Source organism: Nansenia antarctica, assembly GCF_963989245.1.
Source record: "Nansenia antarctica genome assembly, chromosome: 19".
NCBI lineage: Eukaryota > Metazoa > Chordata > Actinopteri > Argentiniformes > Microstomatidae > Nansenia > Nansenia antarctica.
In genome coordinates, this window is record NC_137692.1 from 25,353,427 (window position 1) to 25,375,567 (window position 22,141).

The 22,141-nt window shown below is 45.9% G+C and overlaps 1 protein-coding gene across 1 annotated transcript in view; it reads right to left on the bottom strand.

The window, feature by feature from the left end:
- The window catches only part of LOC308174081 (LIM domain kinase 1-like), a gene marked incomplete at both ends in the record, with an annotated part of 64,203 nt that extends 63,142 nt beyond the window's left edge, over window positions 1-1,061 (bottom strand). Inside the window, 1 exon segment of the mRNA XM_080549135.1 lies at window positions 1,001-1,061. Coding sequence (XP_080405261.1) covers window positions 1,001-1,061 — 61 coding nt within the window.
- Between the last annotated feature and the right edge of the window lie 21,080 nt (window positions 1,062-22,141).

Genomic DNA, 22,141 nt, shown 5'->3' on the forward strand with positions numbered 1-22,141 from the left:
TCTCAACCTTAATTACAAGTATAATTATGACCTTATTATACAATCATAGGCTGCATTTGATGTGCTGTAATACGTCAGTAGTTAGTTACAGTATAATGGGATACTTATTTTCTCTATCAAGTAAAACCAAGTCATTACTACTAATTAGGGTAATATGATGTGATAATATTGTATCATTACCAAAACGTAGGCCAGTCCTACAGCAGTATTTTGGAGGGGGGGGGGGGAGAAGTAATTGTATAAATCAGAATAGTAACAGTCACAGTGGTCAAGACAGTTGAAACATGGTAACGAGGTCAGAGGAACAATGTCACGGCAATGGCATCTTCTTATGAAGTTCTACTGAGGTTCAACTTTCTTTGTAGATATTTTGAACCCTATTTTCATAATATTATGATTAACGTAATACATACAAATAAATAACAAATGCAACTGAGGCTAAACACTCATGTGAACCAGCCTCCTGTGTTCTGCAGCAGACAGTAGGAGCCTATGGGGCCACTGGGGAGGCAGCACGACTTTCTTGGGCTATTGCACCAAAACAAGCAGGACACCAGCAGGACTTATTTGACTAACTGATACTTCTTTTCCCCCCAAAATATGTCTAAGTAGGAACAACAACTCTTTCCCTGGCTGAATCCTAGACTATAACACAACGTGTCTCTCTGCCTCCTATGTTGTTTATTATGATTGAGCGCAGCGTCATAACATCCCATAATAACATCCCATAACATCTCATAACATCCCATCATAACATCCCAATGATCTTATAACATCCCATCATAACATCATAACATCCCGTCAGACGTTCTAGAACGCTGGAGGATGTTGCGCTCTCATCTCCCGCCCCAACGTTCCAACGCGCCCCGAACGTTCCAACGCGCCCTAACGCACTAATCTTTCATTCATCCGTTCCAGAGAGAAACTGCGTGGATCAAACATGTTAAACTCACCCTCCTCCTCCTCTCCCATGTTAATGCATGATCAAAGTTAAACTCACCCTGCTCCTCCTCTCCCATGCGTTCGTCCTTCCAGGTGCAACAGAGCAGCATTAACCTCATTCACTCTGTGATGTGTGGAGAGCCTGTCTGCCTCAGAGGATGGTGAGAACCGCTCTATCTAACTGTGTGTTGTGCTGCTTGGCCCAGCTTGGTTCTGCTTCTGCTAAAGGAGATATGCGGCGATTCATTCTTGGAGGATTGAGAGCAGGGGCGGGGCTAAGGGGTGGCTGAGAGCAGGGGCGGGGCTAAGGGGTGGCTGATTGAGAGGATGCATGCAGGATGGGCCAATAAAGCGGTGGAGCTGGAGAGAGGGAGCTCGTGTTGGCCAACCAGCAACAATCCCTGGAAAGATATAAGGCATGGAAAAAATGTGTCTGCGCAGCAAAGAGCTGAGAGGATGCGCAATGCACCCATCTGATCTGAGAGACAGAGAGGAATGTAGAGGTAAAATAGTTTCTTATTTCTTAATAGTTCTACAAATATCACTGTCACTATTCCATAACATTGAAGGTGTAAGTTAATTATTTGACATACAAATGACCAGAAGAATAATAGACAAAAAAAACGAATGAGCCAAAAAATTGTTTTCATCAAAACATTTTTATTTCGTAATTTATTGAAGCAAAAATACAAATGCCGGGAACAAGTCACATGTGCGTCGTGGAAAATAAAAAGTGCAAAACCCTCAACCATCATTCCTCCTTTTTGTTTTTGTTTAAATAAGATGAATAACAAACCACCACGCACAGAAGACAAGGGCGACCCGGGGTGGCATCACTGACAGCTCTATGACATCACTGACAGCTCTATGACATCACGGACAGCTCTATAACATCACTGACAGCTCTGTAACATCACTGACAGCTCTATGACATCACTGACAGCTCTATAACATCACTGACAGCTCTATGCCATCACTGACAGCTCTATAACATCACTGACAGCTCTATGACATGACTGACAGCTCTATGACATCACCGACAGCTCTCTGACATCACTGACAGCTCTCAGCACGTTAACAAGCACAAAGAACTGAATCAAGTGAGAGTCAAATTAGTACACAACACAGTACACACAGATTAATCGTGGGGTTTGTAGTACGCCTAAAGTGGATCTATCGTTGGTCAGTAATGCATTCAAAAGTAACTCAAGTACAGAGAGAAATAGGAAAACCGCCCTCACAGTAGACTAGGGGCTAACCTACACACACAGAAACACATATTAAAAAAGCTCTTAATAACAGTATACCAATTCTCAACAGTGAATAAAAAGCATATGCATATGCAAAAGTAACAAAAAAGCAACAATATCATGACAGTTTTTTGTCACACGAGTTCACAAACCTGTTAACAGTTGCATGTGCAATAAGTTCATTATGGTGCAGACATATGAAACTTGAGATTGAAACAATAGTTTGCATAAATGAAAAGAACTGCATGGGAACCTAAAATTATATACGTTCTAATCCAAGCTGATCCAAGCACCTTATCCCAAACTCTAGGAACATGATACATAATTAATACATCGAATTGTGTCGTTCACAATACAATTCTGTGACATCTGCTTTTCTTATGAACTACAAACCATTAACAAACAAATGAACATACAATGAACAAAATACTGTGTTTCATATCAAAAATATCTGGGTACAAACTACCTACATAATATTTTGATTGTCATCAGCGTTCACCATTATTTCAGAGCAAAATGTTTCGCTCTTCATATTTCACAACTTTGGCAACGTTAAGGTAAAGACGCTGAGGAATACTTAACCAAGGCACTTGGAGATTGGCAATGTTTCTAACGGCAGATGGGCGGTGGTGAGGACTACCCACACACCCACGGTGCCCGCTGCTATTTCACCCAGGTCTAAAAATAGCAGCAGTGATGATTATGGAGCCAGAGGCTTCTGAAAACGGCCAAAGTTTATCAGCACGTTTATCAGACCTCGGGGAGCGCGACCCAGGAATGTGACGACCCGGAACTTTGGTTACACACAGTAAACATGGTCGTACTGCAGAGTGGAACGAACACTACTGTACTGGAGATGTTTATTAGTCCTGACAAAGGCCTGCATAGAGCACCTCTCTCCATAGGGAGAACCTCACTACCTGCTTGAACAACACACACACTAATCACACACACTCTCACACACTTGCTTGTTCACACTCACACACACACAAGCCCCCCCCCCCATACACACACACACACACACACACACACACTCACGCTTGTTCACACAAACACACAACCACACACTCACACACACACACACACACACACACACACACACATGTGCACACACACAAACACACAACCACACACACACACACACACACACACACACACACACACACACACACACACACACAGACGGCCAGACAGAGAGAGAGACAGATAGCAAGTTAAGTTAGACATCTCCTAATGGGTGCCTACTACAGTACCACAAGGGGACCGTCACAGACATGAGTTCATAGACATGACCGTTACAATCAACCAGCACAATCAATAACAATCAATCAATAACACCAGTCACATCAAGTGTGTACAGAATTCTGGGTCGGTGGGGTTTGTATAAAAAAATACTCTGGAAATCAAATAAGTACAAAGTATTCTTCCATACTGATATGGGGGATTTGTTTGGCAGATAAAATGTACATTCTCTAGATCATGATCATGCAGTAGCACCATTGTTTCTTGAGGTCACTTTGACACGTCTCAAGACAACTTCTACTTCCGCCTTCCACAGAATTTGCCTTGGCATCCTGCAACATCAAGAGAGAGAGAGAGAGAGAGAGAGAGAGAGAGAGAGAGAGAGAGAGAGAGAGAGAGAGAGAGAGAGAGAGAGAGAGAGAGAGAGAGAGAGGGGGAGGGGGGGGGTTAATACTTGGCTGGCTCTACACAGAATGGAGTATTATATTCAACATACAGTTTTTGCAAAGATCAGGGGTCAGTTTCTCCAAAAGCTTAAATTAAGTTAACTTTTGATGATTGATTCAGATCGATGCTTCTGCGGCTGGGCTGTCAGGAGATATGAAGTATGATTTCATGAAACTGGCTCCCATCGATTGTTTATCTTACACATTTTCCTTTTCTCTGCCCGATACACACATACTTACACACACACACACACATACTTACACACACACACATACTTACACACACACACCCTCAACCGCCTGTCATTACACTTTACTCACATGTACAATTATGATTAGGAGTGAAGTGAGGGAGGATGGTGGAGGAAGAAATCCAGAGGGTCATTGTAACGCAATTGAATGGAATGAAGAATGGTATCAACGCATGCATTTACAATGAGCCCGTCCTCCGATTTCTACCTCCACCAGACTCCCCTGTTGTGTGTGTATTCCATCATACCTCCTCCCCAGGCTGCTCCTGCTCCTCCTGCGCCTCCTGCTCCTGCTCCTCGCACCGCCCCTGCGCCTCCAAAGAAACCTTGCAGTCGGACGTATTTGGCTGCCTTGGCTGCAAAACAAACCAGGGGGGGAAGAAAGTTCACCAAAGTTCAACTTGCTGGAAAATCTTCAGTCTTTACTAAAGGATTTCTAAGGCGTTGGTTTATTTTCCTAGAAACGCTCTGGCAAGCCTCCTGACCACCAGGGTGACTCTGGTTTGTTTCCTGACACTCCCACAGAGCACAGATGGACGAACATTACAAGTCTGGACATCTGTTGGCTTAACCACAGCAGTCCAGAACTCCTGCTAGGTCTGGCGAGTCAGTTAGCATATGCTAAATACAGGGGGGGTCTATTGATATTCTCTTCACGCTATAAATCAATACTGTTAATTAGCTAGCTATCACAGATGTATAGATTGAGAGGTTAGGCATACCGTCGGTAAGGCCGGAACACTAACTTAAGGCGGAACTCTAACTTAAGGCGGAACTCTAACTCGAGGCCCGCATGCTTAAGTCAAATCATTGAGCACATTTGCCAGAAACACGGAAACAACGCGCAACAGATAACATGAGCACATAGAACACAGTATTAACAAACAGGTACAGGAAACAATAAGGACTATATGTGTATAATACTATGCTATAGGACATGGTGACACACCCACAGGTAATTGTAATATGAAAAGACGTAGATAGAATATCATTTTGCATAACCACAGCTATGCAAACCTCTGCTATGAGACTACAGTGTGTGTGCAGGGGAGGCTTGTGGAGGTAGAAATCGGAGGACATTGCAGTGCTGTGGTTTGTCTGGAACGGAATGAGAAATGGTACACACGTTTGATACCGTGTTTATTTATTCCTTTCCATGCATTGCAATGAGCCCGTCCTCCGATTTCTACCTCCACCAGCCTCCCTGTGCTTGTCGTAAGCAAGTTCACATATCATTATGATAAATGTAACCGAATCAAGACACACTGAACAGTTCAAACGAAGACTAACCTCCACAAAGTAACACTAAATAATCACAATGAAAAAAACATCTGCGAAAGTGGATTTTAATTAGTCAAGAAAACCAGAGCATATGCTGGGTCATATCTCAGTCATTATACGTTGCGCTCGAAGCAAACATATGCGCTGCGCTACAAATACACTGACGGACAGGGAAGGTTAATATCAGGTTGATATCCAACTATTTAATTCAGATATCAGTGCTGTATAATTCCATATTACATCCTCCCAGTCACTCTGTGTTCTAGCTCCTAAACTAGCTGCTGCAGTTATCACAGAAACCATCCTAAGAAACCTGTCATGCTTTGAACAGGATAATCCCACCAGTAATAATCTTCTATGCTTAGGAAAACGCAGATTATCAGACCCTGTAAGAGAGACTGGCACACCATGTGCGCTGACAAGAACACCCCGTTCAATCCCCTCTTTCCTAATCTCCTCCAGATTAATCTGACATGACGTCATTTTCAACTCCAGATTGAAGTAATCACTAAATGAGGGAATGACCTGGGGTGTGGGTGTATCAGATCGTGAGTTTAGAATGATAAGGTTCTATCTCCGTCTAGGGCAGTTCAGAGATATTGAGCGTCAAAGTTTTTACATTCCATTATGTTCTGTGAGATGGAACCTTTGTATTTTATCAATTACTAACTAAAAAATGTCAACATTTTTAAAATAACACCACACAGGCATTAATAAACACCTAATGGATCAGATTATGTAGAAAACTCCATTTTTACAACAAAAAACAACAACTTATAATTCTAACGTCACGAGATGACAAACAAGCAAATCTATCTAGTCGACCACCCACATCTCCACCTCAGAGGAGGCTGGTAGAGGTAGAAGTCGGAGGGACAGGCTGGTTATAATGTATGGAATGGAATGAGGAATAGCCATGTCTACCTCCACCAGCTTCCACTGATGTGAACTAAGGTTTGGGTGAGTGGACAGGTGAGACAGAGAGAGGAGGGTGTGGTCTAAGGTATTGAGTATACAGGTGACATATCATTACCTTGTTGAGGTGTTAGTGGGGCCGTCTGTCCAGCTCCATATCCACCTAAGTAACAGAAACAATGGTTATACTTTTGAAATGGGCTGAGATTGTAGGGAAGATGATGATTTGTACACTTAGTGACTATTGTGCAAAGTATTTTTTATTTGAAATCACATGATGTAGAAGAATCTTGAAGGACCATAGGAATAAAATGGACTGCACTTATATAGTGCCTTATTCCAAAGCGCTTTACAACGGCCTCTCATTCACACACACATTCACACACCGATGGCAGCAAGCTACCATGCAAGGTGCCGGCCCGCTCATTGGGAGCAATTTGAGGTTCAGTGTCTTGCCCAAGGACACTTCGACATGCGGCCAGCCGGGGCTCGAACCGCCGATATGCCGACCTTGCGATCATTCAATGCCGGCTCTACCTCCTGAGCCACAGCCACCCCACAGCCGTGTGTGTGTGTGTGTGTGTGTGTGTGTGTGTGTGTGTGTATTACATTTTACATTTACATTACATGTTTGGCATTTAGCAGATGCCTTTATCCAAAGCGACTTACAACATCTATGCTCGGCCAGAGGCCATTGGCAGTCAAAATGCTAGAAGAAGGAAGAATAAGGTGTGTGTGTTGTGTGCCGTGCATGTGTGCGCGATATTTCGGTTCTCAGCTACAACTAATGGATACTTGATTGTCATGGTCAGTCACTGCAGCTGAGAAAAGTGACTAAAAGTGCAAATCACTGACAACCATGGAAAGAGAGAGAGAGAGAGAGAGAGAGAGAGAGAGAGAGAGAGAGAGAGAGAGAGAGGGAGAGACAGAGAGAAAGAGAGAGAGAGAGAGAGAGAGAGAGGGAGCAGGAGACCACCAACAAAACCAAACAATGATTCCATCATCATCAGTACAGTACTTTTAGCACCACCAGGGTTCCCCATCAACTTAATAATGGGGGGGAACTAAGCCACAGGGTGGGGGAAGTTGGCTGTTCCGGTCAATTATCTCCTCTGGGTCAGTTAGTTCCCCTCTCTCATTCTCTCTGGGATGTAAGCTTGGTAGGGGAAGTGTGCGGCAGGTCTGTTTGCCTGTCCTTGTTGTTACCTGTCTTTCGGCAATTCGGCTTTACTCCACCTTTACCTCCTGATCCAGAAACAGGGGTGAACACGGACGGTTAAAGAGCACATGAACGGTGCACAAGGACATGGTACTGACCAAGAGAGGCTGGTGGAGGTAGAAAAATCGGAGGATGGGGCTCATTGTAATGCATAGAATGATAATGGAATGAGGAATGGTGTAAAATGTGTGAAACAGATTCCATCCTCCGATTTCTACCTCCACCAGCCTCCCTCGGTACTAACCCTGGTCTAGGTTCAACGACTAGGTCATTTGAGGAGAGTAGAACAGTGTGTAAACGTGTAGTGTGTTCTGTTCTTAATACAGGGTAAATACAGTAAACCCGCTGCATCTCTGTGCAGCTTTGAATCATAGCTAATCTCTGTAGGGAATTTAATAATTGGTACAGTATTTGGCATAAGGCTGAGTTGGCTTATTTTAAGGCTGGATTCAAAGGCAACCAGCAGTAATAATAACAACAACATCACGTCAAATAACACGATGATATAACTCCTCAATTACACATTGAAGTGATTGTTTAGGAAGGAGCACTGAAAGCATTGTTTTGTTTTAGTAACTTAAGCCTCTAAACGTGCCTCTAAACGTGAACCACCATTACAAAACAACGGTATACAGCTATACAATGAACCACAAAGACTCGTTCAAACCACAAACTGTTTGGTTCCACTTTTCTGTTTTTCTCTTACTTCCTGGGGGAAGATGTGTACAGTACAGTTCACGCTCTCTACCCCCCGAGGACTGTTCTGTGCTCTTCCCTTCCCTTCCCCTCACTCTCTATATGATAAATGTTCCTGTTCACTTCTCCTTCTGTGGAAGTTGCCATTGATTAATGGCCCAGACCGTAGTCCGCGATAGACAAAAGAACATCATGGCCTTCTGAGTTTACGATATATATAACACACAGCCCTCAGGGGTCACAGAAGGACTACGTCCAACTCTTTCAGTCTGGGCCAGCGGAAACCACAAGTCTGGAAAATGACATCCAACACATCCAATACATCTTATACGGTACACACACACACACACACACACACACACACACACACACACACACACACACACATCTGATTTATAGATAAGGGTTGGGTCAAAACAAAACTCTTACCTGGGTAGGCTTGTTGAGGGTATCCTCCTTGTTGAGGGTAGCCTCCTCCTTGTTGAGGGTAAGCTCCTTGAGGGTATCCACCTTGTTGAGGGTATCCTCCTCCTTGTTGGGGGTATCCACCTTGTTGCGGGTAGGCTCCTTGTTGGGGGTATCCACCTTGTTGCGGGTAGGCTCCTTGTTGGGGGTATCCACCTCCTTGTTGCGGGTAGCCTCCTTGAGGGTATCCGCCTTGTTGGGGGTATCCACCACCGGCACCTGTAAGATCATCGCAACTCTGAGCCACACTCAACACCAGGATGGACGAGACGTTAAAGGGGTAATCTGGCATTCAAGCAATAGCAAAGCACATTAACCCCGCCATGTTTTGGGTAAACAGCTGAGTGATGGAGAGCTGGAGGAATATTACCACTCTCAAACTCATAGACAGAGCTACGGATGCCATGACTGACCATCAATCAGATCAAAATGATAGTTTAAAGTAAACCATCTTTTTTTTTATGTTATTTTTTCGGAGTGGGGCAGTCCCACTCATATTTTTCATTTTATTGACAGATGTAGAGAGAGAGAGAGAGGAGGGATGACATGCAGGATATGTCCCCGGCCGGAATCGAACCGGGGAATCGAAGCGGGGACCCTGCGGTTACATGGTCAATGCTTAACCCGCTACGCCACCTAAGCGCCCAGTAAACCATATTTTGAAGCTATCCAGTGTTTGTTTACAATTACATTACATTGCATACCTTATACTGTATTCTGTGTCCTGATTGGGTTAGACATTTGAACTAAGGTCATGCGATGTATAAGTTATATTCTTGAAGAGTCAGTGGCTATATATTATTATAAAGTAAAACAAAGGATGTACCGATCTCAGATTGCGTATGGTTTCATCAACTTGTATTGACTGAAACTACCAATGACTGGGTCCAAATTGCCAAATAAGTAACCTTTGGAAGTCATATCAAGTCATAAGCAGTCTGTATACAAACCTACCAGGCTATACATACATACATCTAGGCACGTTGAATCCTCCAGTCGAGCATTCGTTTCATATTATTAAGTTCTACCATGTTGTGTCACATCTCAAACAGCGAACAGGCAGTGTGTTACAAGGTGCTTAGTCAGTGAATATTCAAATGTTTTACCAAAGGAGGATTATAGCTGAAGGCATAATGAGTGTTTATCCACAGGACGAAGACAGAGAACAGTTTCCACACTGCTGGGTCACAGAGATAACACTCATCTCTTACAGTCGGGGAGAGGAGGATAGGAAGAGGGGAGAGGATAGGAGGAAGAGAGGATGAGAGAAAGAGGAGGAGAGGAGGGATAGGAGGAGAGGATAGGATGAGAGAAAGAGGAGGAGAGGAGGAGAGGAGGAAAGGAGAGGAGGAAAGGAGAGGAGGAAAGGATAGGGGGAGATGAAAGGAGGAGAGGATGGGAGGAGAGGAGAGGATAGGAGGAAGAGAGGAGGAGGGAAAGGGAGGATAGGAAGAGGATAGATGGATAGATGGAGAGAAAGAGAGGAGTATATGAAGAGAGGAGAGGAGGAGATGATGGGAAGAGAGAAAGAGGAGGAGAGGACATCAACAGGAGCTTACATAAATATAGTAACACTCTTTAAGAACTCCACAGGGATGATAATAATAATACTGAGGAAGGCTATGGATGCTGTCACCCTGCCAATGTGCTATCATTATCCCAATATAATGAAAAAGATGGCCAGCACTTGCAAATCACAGCACCAGGGCCGTGGGGTTGTCAACAGGGCAGGGGGGTTATCAACAGGGCAGACAGTAACTCTCACCTGGTTGAAACCTACCAGCAGTGCCCAGGTTGCCGTAGCCTATTGGACAGAGAGGGAGGAGGGAGTATAGAATTGAAGATAATATATTTCTAATAAATAAATACCCCAATAAACTAAACTAATCAGAAAATAAGATCTTAGCCTCTTAAACTAAATAAAGTACATACATTTCTTATTGTTTTAGTTTGAAGGGGGTTGGTTGTCAATGATCAAAAGCATGTGGCTTATTGTCCTCATGGCTGTCCATTTGATAGGCTCACTTCTGCATCATCATCGTTAGCTAACCGTTGATACAGTATTTTAGTCAAAACAGCGAGCAAACATTGTTACCATGGCGCCTGAGGCCCAGAGTAAATCCAAAGAGTACAAAGCTCTGCGTGGGATTACTGAGTACTGAGTCGACAACGAGACAAGAAAATGCATTGAAGTTCCAGAAGATAGCAGGAAATCTGATCAGCACTGGTGGAACGCCTCTTGTCCAATCAAATGACTTGGTCCCTTTGTGACGTCACAAAGATAGCAGCACTATGTGAGCCTCTCAGGAGTCCATTTGCTGCTGATGTCCCTTCCTTGATTCTTACAGCACTATGACTGAAATATACTGTACAAACATTCTACCCCCTAAAAGTACAATTAAAACTAAAACTTACAAAATCTAAGAACGAAATAGCTATGGATCCCCAAAATAAAAACGAATAAACAGGACTAAGAATTAAACTGAAACTATACTGAATTGGAAATTAAATTAGAAAATAATTTGTTTCTGTGTGTGTGCGTGTGTGTGTGTGTGTGTGTGTGTGTGTGTTTTCCCATGTGTGTGTGTTTACCTGTTTTAGGTGGTTTACCTCCCGCTCCTCCAGCACCCAGACCCACACCTGCAGGATACCTGGCACCTGGAACAGCAAACACAAGATTGTGAAGAAGTCCCCCAAACCAAACCTCCCCAAAACCTGACACGAGCAACACTGTTTTGTCTTTGAAGGTCATTAGAAAAATGACCTTCAATGAGGGTAGATGCCATAACATGTACACTGTGAGGTCCTAAACGTCAAATGATAACCCAGAGGTCATGGTACAGGGCTGTGGTCAAATTCGGGCCTACTCCTCTCTTCTCCTCCTCTCCCAAACCCCCCTCTCCACCCCTCTCCTCTCTCCACCTCTGCGCGCTCATAAATGCCCTGTCTGACCAACCTTGACCATACAGGCATCGTCCTGAATCACAATGACAAAGAAAGAGCAGTTTTATTCCTGTGACCTCATAGCCAGGGGTACTCTGTCCCAGAATGCAGTTAGCCCCTTTCTGTTGAAAGTGATTGAGAATCACTCTCTAACAGCAAGTGGCTGAAATGTCACATACACAGTGGGTTCAAAAACTATGTTATGTACGACAGGCTATTGGTACGATAGGCTACTGGGTAGCACATTCTGACGTCTTACTTTATGGTCACTGAAAACTACAACACAACATTGAACGGTGTGGACCTCAGTTCTTTCATGACTTCAGAATATAACAAAATGGCAAGCTATAGAGTATTGACAACAAAACATCCCGTTAGCCTGTTAGCCTGTCTGTCTGCCTGTCTGCCTGTCTGTCTGTCGGTCTGCCTGCCTATCTGTCTGTCGGTCTATCTGCCTGTCTGTCTGCCTGCCTGCCTGCCTGTCTGTCTGTCTGCCTGCCTGTCCCCACTCCTATCAGCACATTTGCATGTCCCTACAGAGGAAGTGCCAACCCAGAGGCATTTCCTGGCCAACCGTCACTTTGAGCCTTGGGTCTGGACAGGCTGATCTGAGGTCAGGGGATAGGGGGGGTTTGGAATAGGGGATCCGGGGGGGAACACTCAGTACTGAATCCTCCTGTCTCCTCACTCATACATACCCTGTCCATAATAACCTTGATACGGATATCCCCCTGAATCATGACAACAAAGAAAAGAAGGCAGCTTTATTCCTGAACATTCCTGACGTGACCTCCTAGCCAGTGGGTTCCATGGAGTCAACGGCTCGGGCGGTCAATGGATTGTAAAACTTGATGTTGTAGCGGACAATACTAAACAGTATGATGTACATAATTCACCTGTGTGTTCGGGTTATGGGGAATTGTGTGCGGGCACTTTAACGCCGGTCACTGGGCGTGTGACGTATGGGGGTTATTATAGGTGGCATTTAAGGAAGTGTTTTTATGTATGTTGCTATGGGCGCTATGTCATTGCAAGTCACAGCATGCTACACTGCAGATGCAGATAATCGTTAGCTGACTTTTGATTGGCTGGTAGAGGACAGGCTCATTGTGATGCAGGGAGTTCAGTACCATGATGCAACACAATGAGGCCGTCCTCCCATGTCTACCTCCACCTGCCTCCCCTCTGAGATGAATGCCGTACCTGCGCCTGGCCCAGCCCCCAGGGGAGCCCCGGCTCCCCCTGCCACGCCTCCAGCTCCGCCCACTCCTCCGGCTCCTCCCACTCCTCCGGCTCCGCCCACTCCTCCGGCTCCTCCTCCCACTCCGCCGGCTCCTCCCTTTCCTCCGGCTCCGCCCACTCCGCCAGCCCCTCCCACTCCTCCAGCTCCGCCCACAACTACAGGACACAAGACAATCAGGGAGTTGAGGTTGGAGACTTATCTTAACACACACACACGCTCTCCCTCTCGCTCTCGCTCTCCCTCTCCCTCTCCCTCTCCCTCTCGCCCTCTCCCTCTCCCTCTCGCTCTCGCTCTCGCTCTCGCTCTCGCTCTCGCTCTCGCTCTCGCTCTCGCTCTCGCTCTCCCTCTCGCTCTCGCTCTCGCTCTCGCTCTCGCTCTCGCTCTCGCTCTCGCTCTCGCTCTCCCTCTCCCTCTCCCTCTCCCTCTCCCTCTCCCTCTCCCTCTCCCTCCCTCTCCCTCTCCCTCACACGCACACGCGCACACGCACACACACACACACACACCTGGGGGCTTCAGGGGTTTGGCTCCAGGCAGCGTCCCAGCTCCAGCTCCAGCTCCGAGCCCAGCACCGGCGTACGGACCTGAGGCACAGAACCCTCCGTCAACCTCTCATCCCTCTCCTCTTCCTCCCCTCCCCTCCTCTCCTTCTCCCCTCCTCCTCCTTCTCCTCCTCCCCCTCCTCCTCCTCCCCCCCTCCCCTCCCCTCCCCTCCTCCCCTCCTCCCCTCCCCTCCTCCCCTCCCCTCCTCCCCTCCTCCCCTCGCTCCCCACTGCACATCAGCTCAGACCCGGAGCCCAAACTTAGCCAGAAGCGTCCATGTGGGTGTGTACTGTATGGGTGTGTACTGTATGGGTGTGTACTGTATGGGTGTGTACTGTATGGGTGTGTACTGTATGGGTGTGTACTGTATGGGTGTGTACTGTATGGGTGTGTACTGTATGGCGGTGGTGGTATCATTCTGACATCATTCTGACTCAATATACTATATTTCCAGCGATAAGCCTATAAGATGACGGCTATGCACAGACCCATATTGTTACAGTGGTGGAAAAGAGTTGTGGTAAAAAAAAATAAAAATAAATAAGCAGACATACGCCCCTGGATTATATCATGGTTGAGAGAGAGACTCCTTTTCAGGGGAGAAGAAGATGTTGAATGACTTACTGCCGTAGCCTCCATAGGGGTATCCACCAGCACCAACACCAGCACCACCACCAGCACCTGTGGAGAGATGTCAGCCATTACTACCACATGACAACCAGGGGAGGCTGGTGGAGATAAACATCTGGATGGGCTCGTTGTAACACCTCCACCTGTCTCCACTGATCTGAATGTACCATAGTCTTACATTCACATTACATCTAAACATTTTGGGCATTTAGCGGAAGCCTTTATCCAAAGCGACTTAAGCAACTAATACAGTCATCTAGCCATCAGTCATCTATCCATCAGTCACCGCAAGAAAAAGTAATCTAACCCTCGTTGCCAGAGGCAATCAAAAATCTAAAATGCTAGAGGAAGGAAGATGTTTAGTTTTTTTTGCAGGGATTATTTACAGTAGAGAAACTCTACAGTGGGTTAGAGGGGACTGAGATATTTCAGGAGGGACAGTTAAGGTGTAGCCTGAAGAGATGGAGGTCTTTAGGAGGGACAGTTAAGATGTAGCCTGAAGAGATGGAGGGCTTCAGGAGGGACAGTTAAGATGTAGCCTGAAGAGATGGAGGTCTTCAGGAGGGACAGTTAAGGTGTAGCCTGAAGAGATGGAGGTCTTTAGGAGGGACAGTTAAGGTGTAGCCTGAAGAGATGGAAGTCTTCAGGAGGGACAGTTAAGGTGTAGCCTGAAGAGATGGAAGTCTTTAGGAGGAACAGTTAAGGTGTAGCCTGAAGAGATATAGGTCTTTAGGAGGGACAGTTAAGGTGTAGCCTGAAGAGGTGGAGGTCTTTAGGAAGGACAGTTAAGGTGTAGCCTGAAGAGATGGAGGTCTTCAGGAGGGACAGTTAATGTGTAGCCTGAAGAGATGGAGGTCTTTAGGAGGGACAGTTAAGGTGTAGCCTGAAGAGATGGAGGTCTTTAGGAGGGACAGTTAAGGTGTAGCCTGAAGAGATGGAGGTATTTAGGAGGGAAAGTTAAGGTGTAGCCTGAAGAGATGGAGGTCTTTAGGAGGGACAGTTAAGGTGTAGCCTGAAGAGATGGAGGTCTTCAGGAGGGACAGTTAAGGTGTAGCCTGAAGAGGTGGAGGTCTTTAGGAGGGACAGTTAAGGTGTAGCCTGAAGAGATGGAGGTCTTCAGGAGGGACAGTTAAGGTGTAGCCTGAAGAGATGGAGGTCTTCAGGAGGGACAGTTAAGGTGTAGCCTGAAGAGATGGAGGTCTTCAGGAGGGACAGTTAAGGTGTAGCCTGAAGAGATGGAGGTCTTTAGGAGGGACAGTTAAGGTGTAGCCTGAAGAGACGGAGGTCTTTAGGAGGAGGGACAGTTAAGGTGTAGCCTGAAGAGATGGAGGTCTTCAGGAGGGACAGTTAAGGTGTAGCCTGAAGAGATGGAGGTCTTTAGGAGGGACAGTTAAGGTGTAGCCTGAAGAGATGGAGGTCTTCAGGAGGGACAGTTAAGGTGTAGCCTGAAGAGATGGAGGTCTTTAGGAGGGACAGTTAAGGTGTAGCCTCAAGAGATGGAGGTCTTCAGGAGGGATAGTTAAGGTGTAGCCTGAAGAGATGGAGGTCTTTAGGAGGGACAGTTAAGGTGCAGCCTGAAGAGATGGAGGTCGTCAGGAGGGACAGTTAAGGTGTAGCCTGAAAAGATGGAGGTCTTTAGGAGGGACAGTTAAGGTGTAGCCTGAAGAGATGGAGGTCTTTAGGGGGGACAGTTAAGGTGTAGCCTGAAGAGATGGAGGTCTTCAGGAGGGACAGTTAAGGTGTAGCCTGAAGAGATGGAGGTCTTTAGGAGGGACAGTTAAGGTGTAGCCTGAAGAGATGGAGGTCTTTAGGAGGGACAGTTAAGGTGTAGCCTGAAGAGATGGAGGTCTTCAGGAGGGACAGTTAAGGTGTAGCCTGAAGAGATGGAGGTCTTTAGGAGGGACAGTTAAGGTGTAGCCTGAAGAGATGGAGGTCTACAGGAGGGACAGTTAAGGTGTAGCCTGAAGAGATGGAGGTCTTTAGGAGGGACAGTTAAGATGTAGCCTGAAGAGATGGAGGTCTTCAGGAGGGACAGTTAAGACTAGGAGTAGACTCTCTGGTCTACTCCTTGACCTCTCCTCCCCTCTCCCCCTCTCCCCTCTCACCTCTCCCCCTCTCCCCCTCTCACCCTCTCCCCCTCTTCCCCTCTCCCCTCTCCCCTCCCCTCCCCTTCCCTCCCCCTCCTTTTACAGTTAGCCACTTTCTTTTTTAAAAAAAGTTCCTTTCACATGCAAGGCCTTTTTTGGTTTGTGCTTCGGGGCATAATTCTGCCTTCCCATGTCTCCCTAATTAGCATACCCTCAGGAACACACCAATCAAGTCAGTGAAAACATGGGGTCAGCAGAATAAGTATCATCGATGGTCATAGAATCATAACTCCGAGCAGTTATTATCGAACCTTTGCGGCATTACATGACAGAGAAAGAGCTGACACTGCTGTTCATTGCATATTCAACATTCCCGTTATTGATTCACGTGTGATCATTAAATCAGTGTGTGTTGTGGGTGTGTTTTGTATGGGTGTGGGGGTGGAAGCAATGTAATCAATAGTTTATGGATCTTGTCGTCAAGACATGGACTGCAATTCAATATGGGTCTATAGCAGACAGTGGAGGCTGGTGGAGGTAGAAATCAGAGGACAGGCTCGTTCTAATGCATGGAATGGAATGTGGAATGGTATCGACCATTCCTCATTCCATTCCATGGAGTTCCGAGTTCCGAGTTCTACCTCCACCTGGGACACAGCTGAGTGAAAGCATTCAGTTGTTTCTTGTAGACAACAGACACGTGTGTTAATAGTGTGTCTGTTTGTGGTGTAGCAGCCCTGCTCCTCTGCTCTCTCATACATACCCTGTCCATAATAACCTTGATACGGATATCCCCCTGAATCATGATGACAAGGGAAAACCTGCTTTATTTCTGACATGACCTCATAGCCAGGGGGTACCAGTCGATGGCTCAGTCACAATACAAAACCTGTACCTTTATTTGCAGTGATAACACATACAAGTAAAGGTACAGATAAAACATAATACTCATGCAAATTAAGTTAGCGGAGTGTTAACTAGTTAACGTGAACATGCAACGACTATAAGTCCTGACACATTCCACTTTAGCCATTAATCCGAAAATACTTATAATAATAATAATTAGACATGGATCTGCAGTGCATAAGAGGAGGAGCTCTCAGCCTCGACAGCGGGCATGTGGAAAACTTTTGGAAGAAAACACTTGAGACACACCTGCCCTTCTGTAACAGAGCACTATGGGGGGCGATATGAGGGGGGGGGGCGATGGGATACAACGCAATGCAGGAAAAAAACACCCAGGAGAGCCCTTTGTGAGTGGTAGGGCATGTTCCCCCCCTGTGCTTGTCCCTGCTAGACAGCAACAACATATTCAACAGACCCAGAGATACGGCAGCAGTGAGATTGATAACTTGATATTGATGATGATCAGTGCAACACCCAAATTCCCTACTGCAAATAGTCTTGACCTTTAGTCAACCATCAAACTGCATGATCTTTTAAATGCACATAATATGTCCTAAGATCCGTCCTCTACTGTAGAGGTTAGAGGCTGATGGAGGTAGAAATCGGAGGATGTTCATGCATTACAATGAGTCCATCCTACCGTTCCTACCTCCATCAGCCTCCCCAGCTCTGTACTCTGTGTCTCAAAGCTCTATACTCTGTGTCTCAAAGCTCTAGACTCTGTTTCTCAAAGCTCTAGACTCTGTTTCTCAAAGCTCTATACTCTGTGTCTCAAAGCTCTCTACTCTGTGTCTCAAAGCTCTGTACTCTGTGTCTCAAAGCTCTGTACTCTGTGTCTCAAAGCTCTATACTCTGTGTCTCAAAGCTCTCTACTCTGTGTCTCAAAGCTCTCTACTCTGTGTCTCAAAGCTCTAGACTCTGTGTCTCAAAGCTCTCTACTCTGTGTCTCAAAGCTCTAGACTCTGTGTCTCAAAGCTCTAGACTCTGTGTCTCAAAGCTCTGTACTCTGTGTCTCAAAGCTCTGTACTCTGTGTCTCAAAGCTCTGTACTCTGTGTCTCAAAGCTCTGTACTCTGTGTCTCAAAGCTCTGTACTCTGTGTCTCAAAGCTCTATACTCTCTGTCTCAAAGCTCTGTACTATGTGTCTCAAAGCTCTACCGTATACTCTGTGTCTCAAAGCTCTAGACTCTGTGTCGCAAAGCTCTGTACTCTGTGTCTCAAAGCTCTGTACTCTGTGTCTCAAAGCTCTAGACTCTGTGTCGCAAAGCTCTAGACTCTGTGTCTCAAAGGCTTGATGTAGTTGAGCTCAATGTACCCACTCCTACTGGAGACTGTAGAACTTCCTGTCTTTAGTGAATGTAACTATCTTGTTGTGTGAGTCTACTGTACCTAAAGCAGCCTCCTACAGGTGCCCTGAACAACACACACCAGTCAAACACCTAGACGTGTACCTGGGGCATTCAGCATTATGCATATCTCTATTACCATGGAATCATAATTCCTTGTTATCTTTCACTCTGACCTTTGATGTATGAGGGGAAAAAGGCTGATGCTTCTACAGTACGGGTGTGGGTGAGTGGGTGGATGTGTGGATGTGTGGGTGTCAGTAAATGATGTTATTATGATGTGCTGCTATTGACCAACGTGCAGATGATGGTGAGTAGTCTCATGTCAGGTCATCGTTAGGCCACAGTAACTCACATCATGTCATGTGTTTATGACTTTAACATGGGCATGTGTGAAATCAAGTCATATTGATGGAATTATAATTATGGTTATGGGCTACACAATATCAATGAACAATATATCAACAACAGGCGTTCATTTGAATCAAAGTGTCAGTTGGCCTTAAGACCAATTTGTACAAACCATGTTGTCATGGCTTAACAACCTGACGTTATTTCAAAGACATCAAATCAAAAGTCCTTACCTGCTCCTGGTGGTTTAGGTCCTTTAGTGCCTCCTGTACCTACACCCACACCTGGAAACACACCTGGAAACACAAGCATCGCAACATCACTGAGTCACTACTGAATGCTGCTGTAACACACACACTTCTCTGTGCATCATTCCACAAAAGTGTATGTCGCCCTCTCATGGCCAATGAATGTAATACACCCTGCATAGCTTCATTACTGGGCTCATTAGGATGATATTTTTTGAGGATGGTCAAAGTAATTTTCCCCCATGATGAAATCCGGGAAGGGGACTGTAGTGGTGGTCTAGTGGATAGTGAGTTGTGATCGGAAGGTTGTGAGTTCAAATCCCGCCTGAAACCACACCACTACTAGTGTCCTTGAGTAAGACACTCAGCCCTCAGTTACTCCAGGGGGAATGTCCCTGTAATTCGTAATTGTAAGTCACTTTGGATTAAAAGCGTCTGCTAAATGGCAAAAATATAAATATAGACTGTGGATCGGCCTCTGTCAGTCTGAATGTTCGTATGTAAACACTCAATATTGCAGACAGCCTTGGGACAAACGCTATAGTAAACAACTGACATTCTGAAATGACATTGACTGGCAGTGTTTACTAGAAACGTGTTCATAGAGAGACAGTGAACCAGTAGTAACTGAAAACACATTTATCACCAAATCTAATGACCTCTGACCTCTCAGTAGGCTGCTGTACCCAACTACACCAGAGAACAGAGAGGCATCCTGTTACTGTACATAACCTCTCCATCACCACAACTTGTCAAGTTGGATAAAAAGGAATATATTATCACATATTTGTGTACAAATGCTTCATAATCTATAATATCCTTTGGATGCCTGCATTGGAATCCAATACTGGGGATGAAGCACAGACACCACAACAACAATACAAACCCAACCGGGTTCATCTCCGTCAATAACGGAGTTGAAGGAAAGAGCGCAGTGGAAGCAACACTCACCAGGCTGGACCAGGCCTGTAGTACCGCCTGTGAACAGAGACATGAGTCAGACACACTGGAGATACAAAGGTACAATGTCTGTTTAAATACTGTACACTGATGACTGAAAACCCCAATATTTTTTTTACTGTGAGCCAGTGGCGGACTCAGGCTGTTTGAAGGGCAGGGGGGGCGAAAAGAAAAGAAGGGCACCTACTGCACAACTTGGGACCCCATCAGTGCACATGGTCAAGTTTAGACCATTGGAAGGGCACCAATAGGGCACGTCCTCTAATTTTGCCACTCAAAAGGGCACTTTAGTGCGACGGTTTTCAACTGTAGGGGGACATGGTCAAGTTTAGACATAGACCATTCTTCTTCGGTGTATGGATAGTTGTTTTTCCTCTCCACTCCACCAGGCTCGGGGCCGAGGGGCTACCCTTTTACCACCCCGAGACCTGGTTGAGGGGCTCACCCGGGCTATATTTCTGGACACCCCTCCAGAAGCCACGTCATCATCTCGTCATCTAATACCGACAGACCATGCATCCCGTTGGGTGGGTGGTACACCGGGCAATCCAGGATAACATGGTCTGCGGTTTGGTCCTCTGCGCCACACTCGCACAACGCATTTGGGGCCAAGCCCCATCTGTGCATTGATGAGCGGAAACGCCCAACGCCGGTCCGGAGACGATTGAGCCTCACCCAGGATAGCCTTGGCAAGTCCATCCCGAGGGGCTCAGGGCCGGAGACTGGGATGTGGTCGCGGAGTTTGGAGGTGTTTGCCTCCCACTCCGCGCGCCACATATAATCCGCCCATCCTGCCGCACTGATGTTGAGATCTCTGCATTGCTGCCTGAGATCCTGTGCGGCAGGCACAAATGGGTGTGTCGACTTGAGACGCCGGGAGGGCTCCGCTGTTATAGTGAGCCTATCATGGAGCAGATGGTTATTAAGCTCCACGGCCCGGCAGGCGAGACGTGCTGTGGCTCCCATGTGGCGGAGGCCTGCGGGCTGGATGCCTGCTAGGATGGGAAGGTTGTCCACGGGGGTTTAGACCATTGGAGAGGCACCAATAGGGCACGTCCTCTCATTTTCGCCACTCAAAAGGGCATTTTTGCCACTCAAAAGGGCACTTAAGACAGAAGTTTTTCAACCGTGGAGGCACCAGGAGGGGCAGTCGCCCCCCCTGCCCCCCCCCATGAGTCCGCCAGTGGTTCTGGGTCTGCTACTACAGTTGATGATTTGATAGAAAAACAGTCTGATGTTCCTCTCACCACCACCATGGGTCGCAACCCCAGCTCCGCCTACAGGAACTCCAGCTCCACCTACAGCATGTAACACACACACACACACACACACACACACACACATACACATACACATACACATACACACACACACACACACACACACACACTCTTTGGGTTACATTACTCCGGACACTATCTGCTCTAACCACATCAATTGGAGACTCAAATTGGGACAATTTATGTGTTCAAATAACAAATAAAAGAAAGTGTGCTGCTCACCAACACCTGTTCCAGCTGTGGAAGACATCCCAACATACAGATACAGTAAGTGACAGGGTATGTTTATATGTTTATAAGCCAGTACCTTTAAGTATTGTAAAGGTACACACACAGCAGGGGAGGATGGTAGAGGTAGGATGGAACATAATGACACATCGTGAGTTTAGAATGATAAGGTTCTATCTCCGTTTAGAATGATAAGGTTCTATCTCCGTTTAGAATGATAAGGTTCTATCTCCGTTTAGGGCAGTTCAGAGATATTGGGCGTCAACGTTTTTACATTCCATTATGTTCTGTGAGATGGAACCTTTGTATTTTATGAATTAATAACTCAAAAATGTCAACATTTTAAAAATAACACCACACAGGCATTAATAAACACCTAATGGATCAGATTATGTAAAAAAAAAAAAAAATTTGACCAAAAATGGAGATAGAACCTTATAATTCTAACGTCACGACATAATTCCTTATTCTGTTTCAGCCATTACAACGAGCCTGTCCTACTTCCACCAGCCTCCCTTGATGCACAGTTAGTATATCAACTACTCACCACTAGGTTGAATCACCCCGATCACCACACCAACTGGATACAGAGAAAGGAGTGAATCAGTAAGGTTACAATGACAAGATAAAGAGTATTGTATAAAAAATAATATTCCAAAATATGAACTTACCA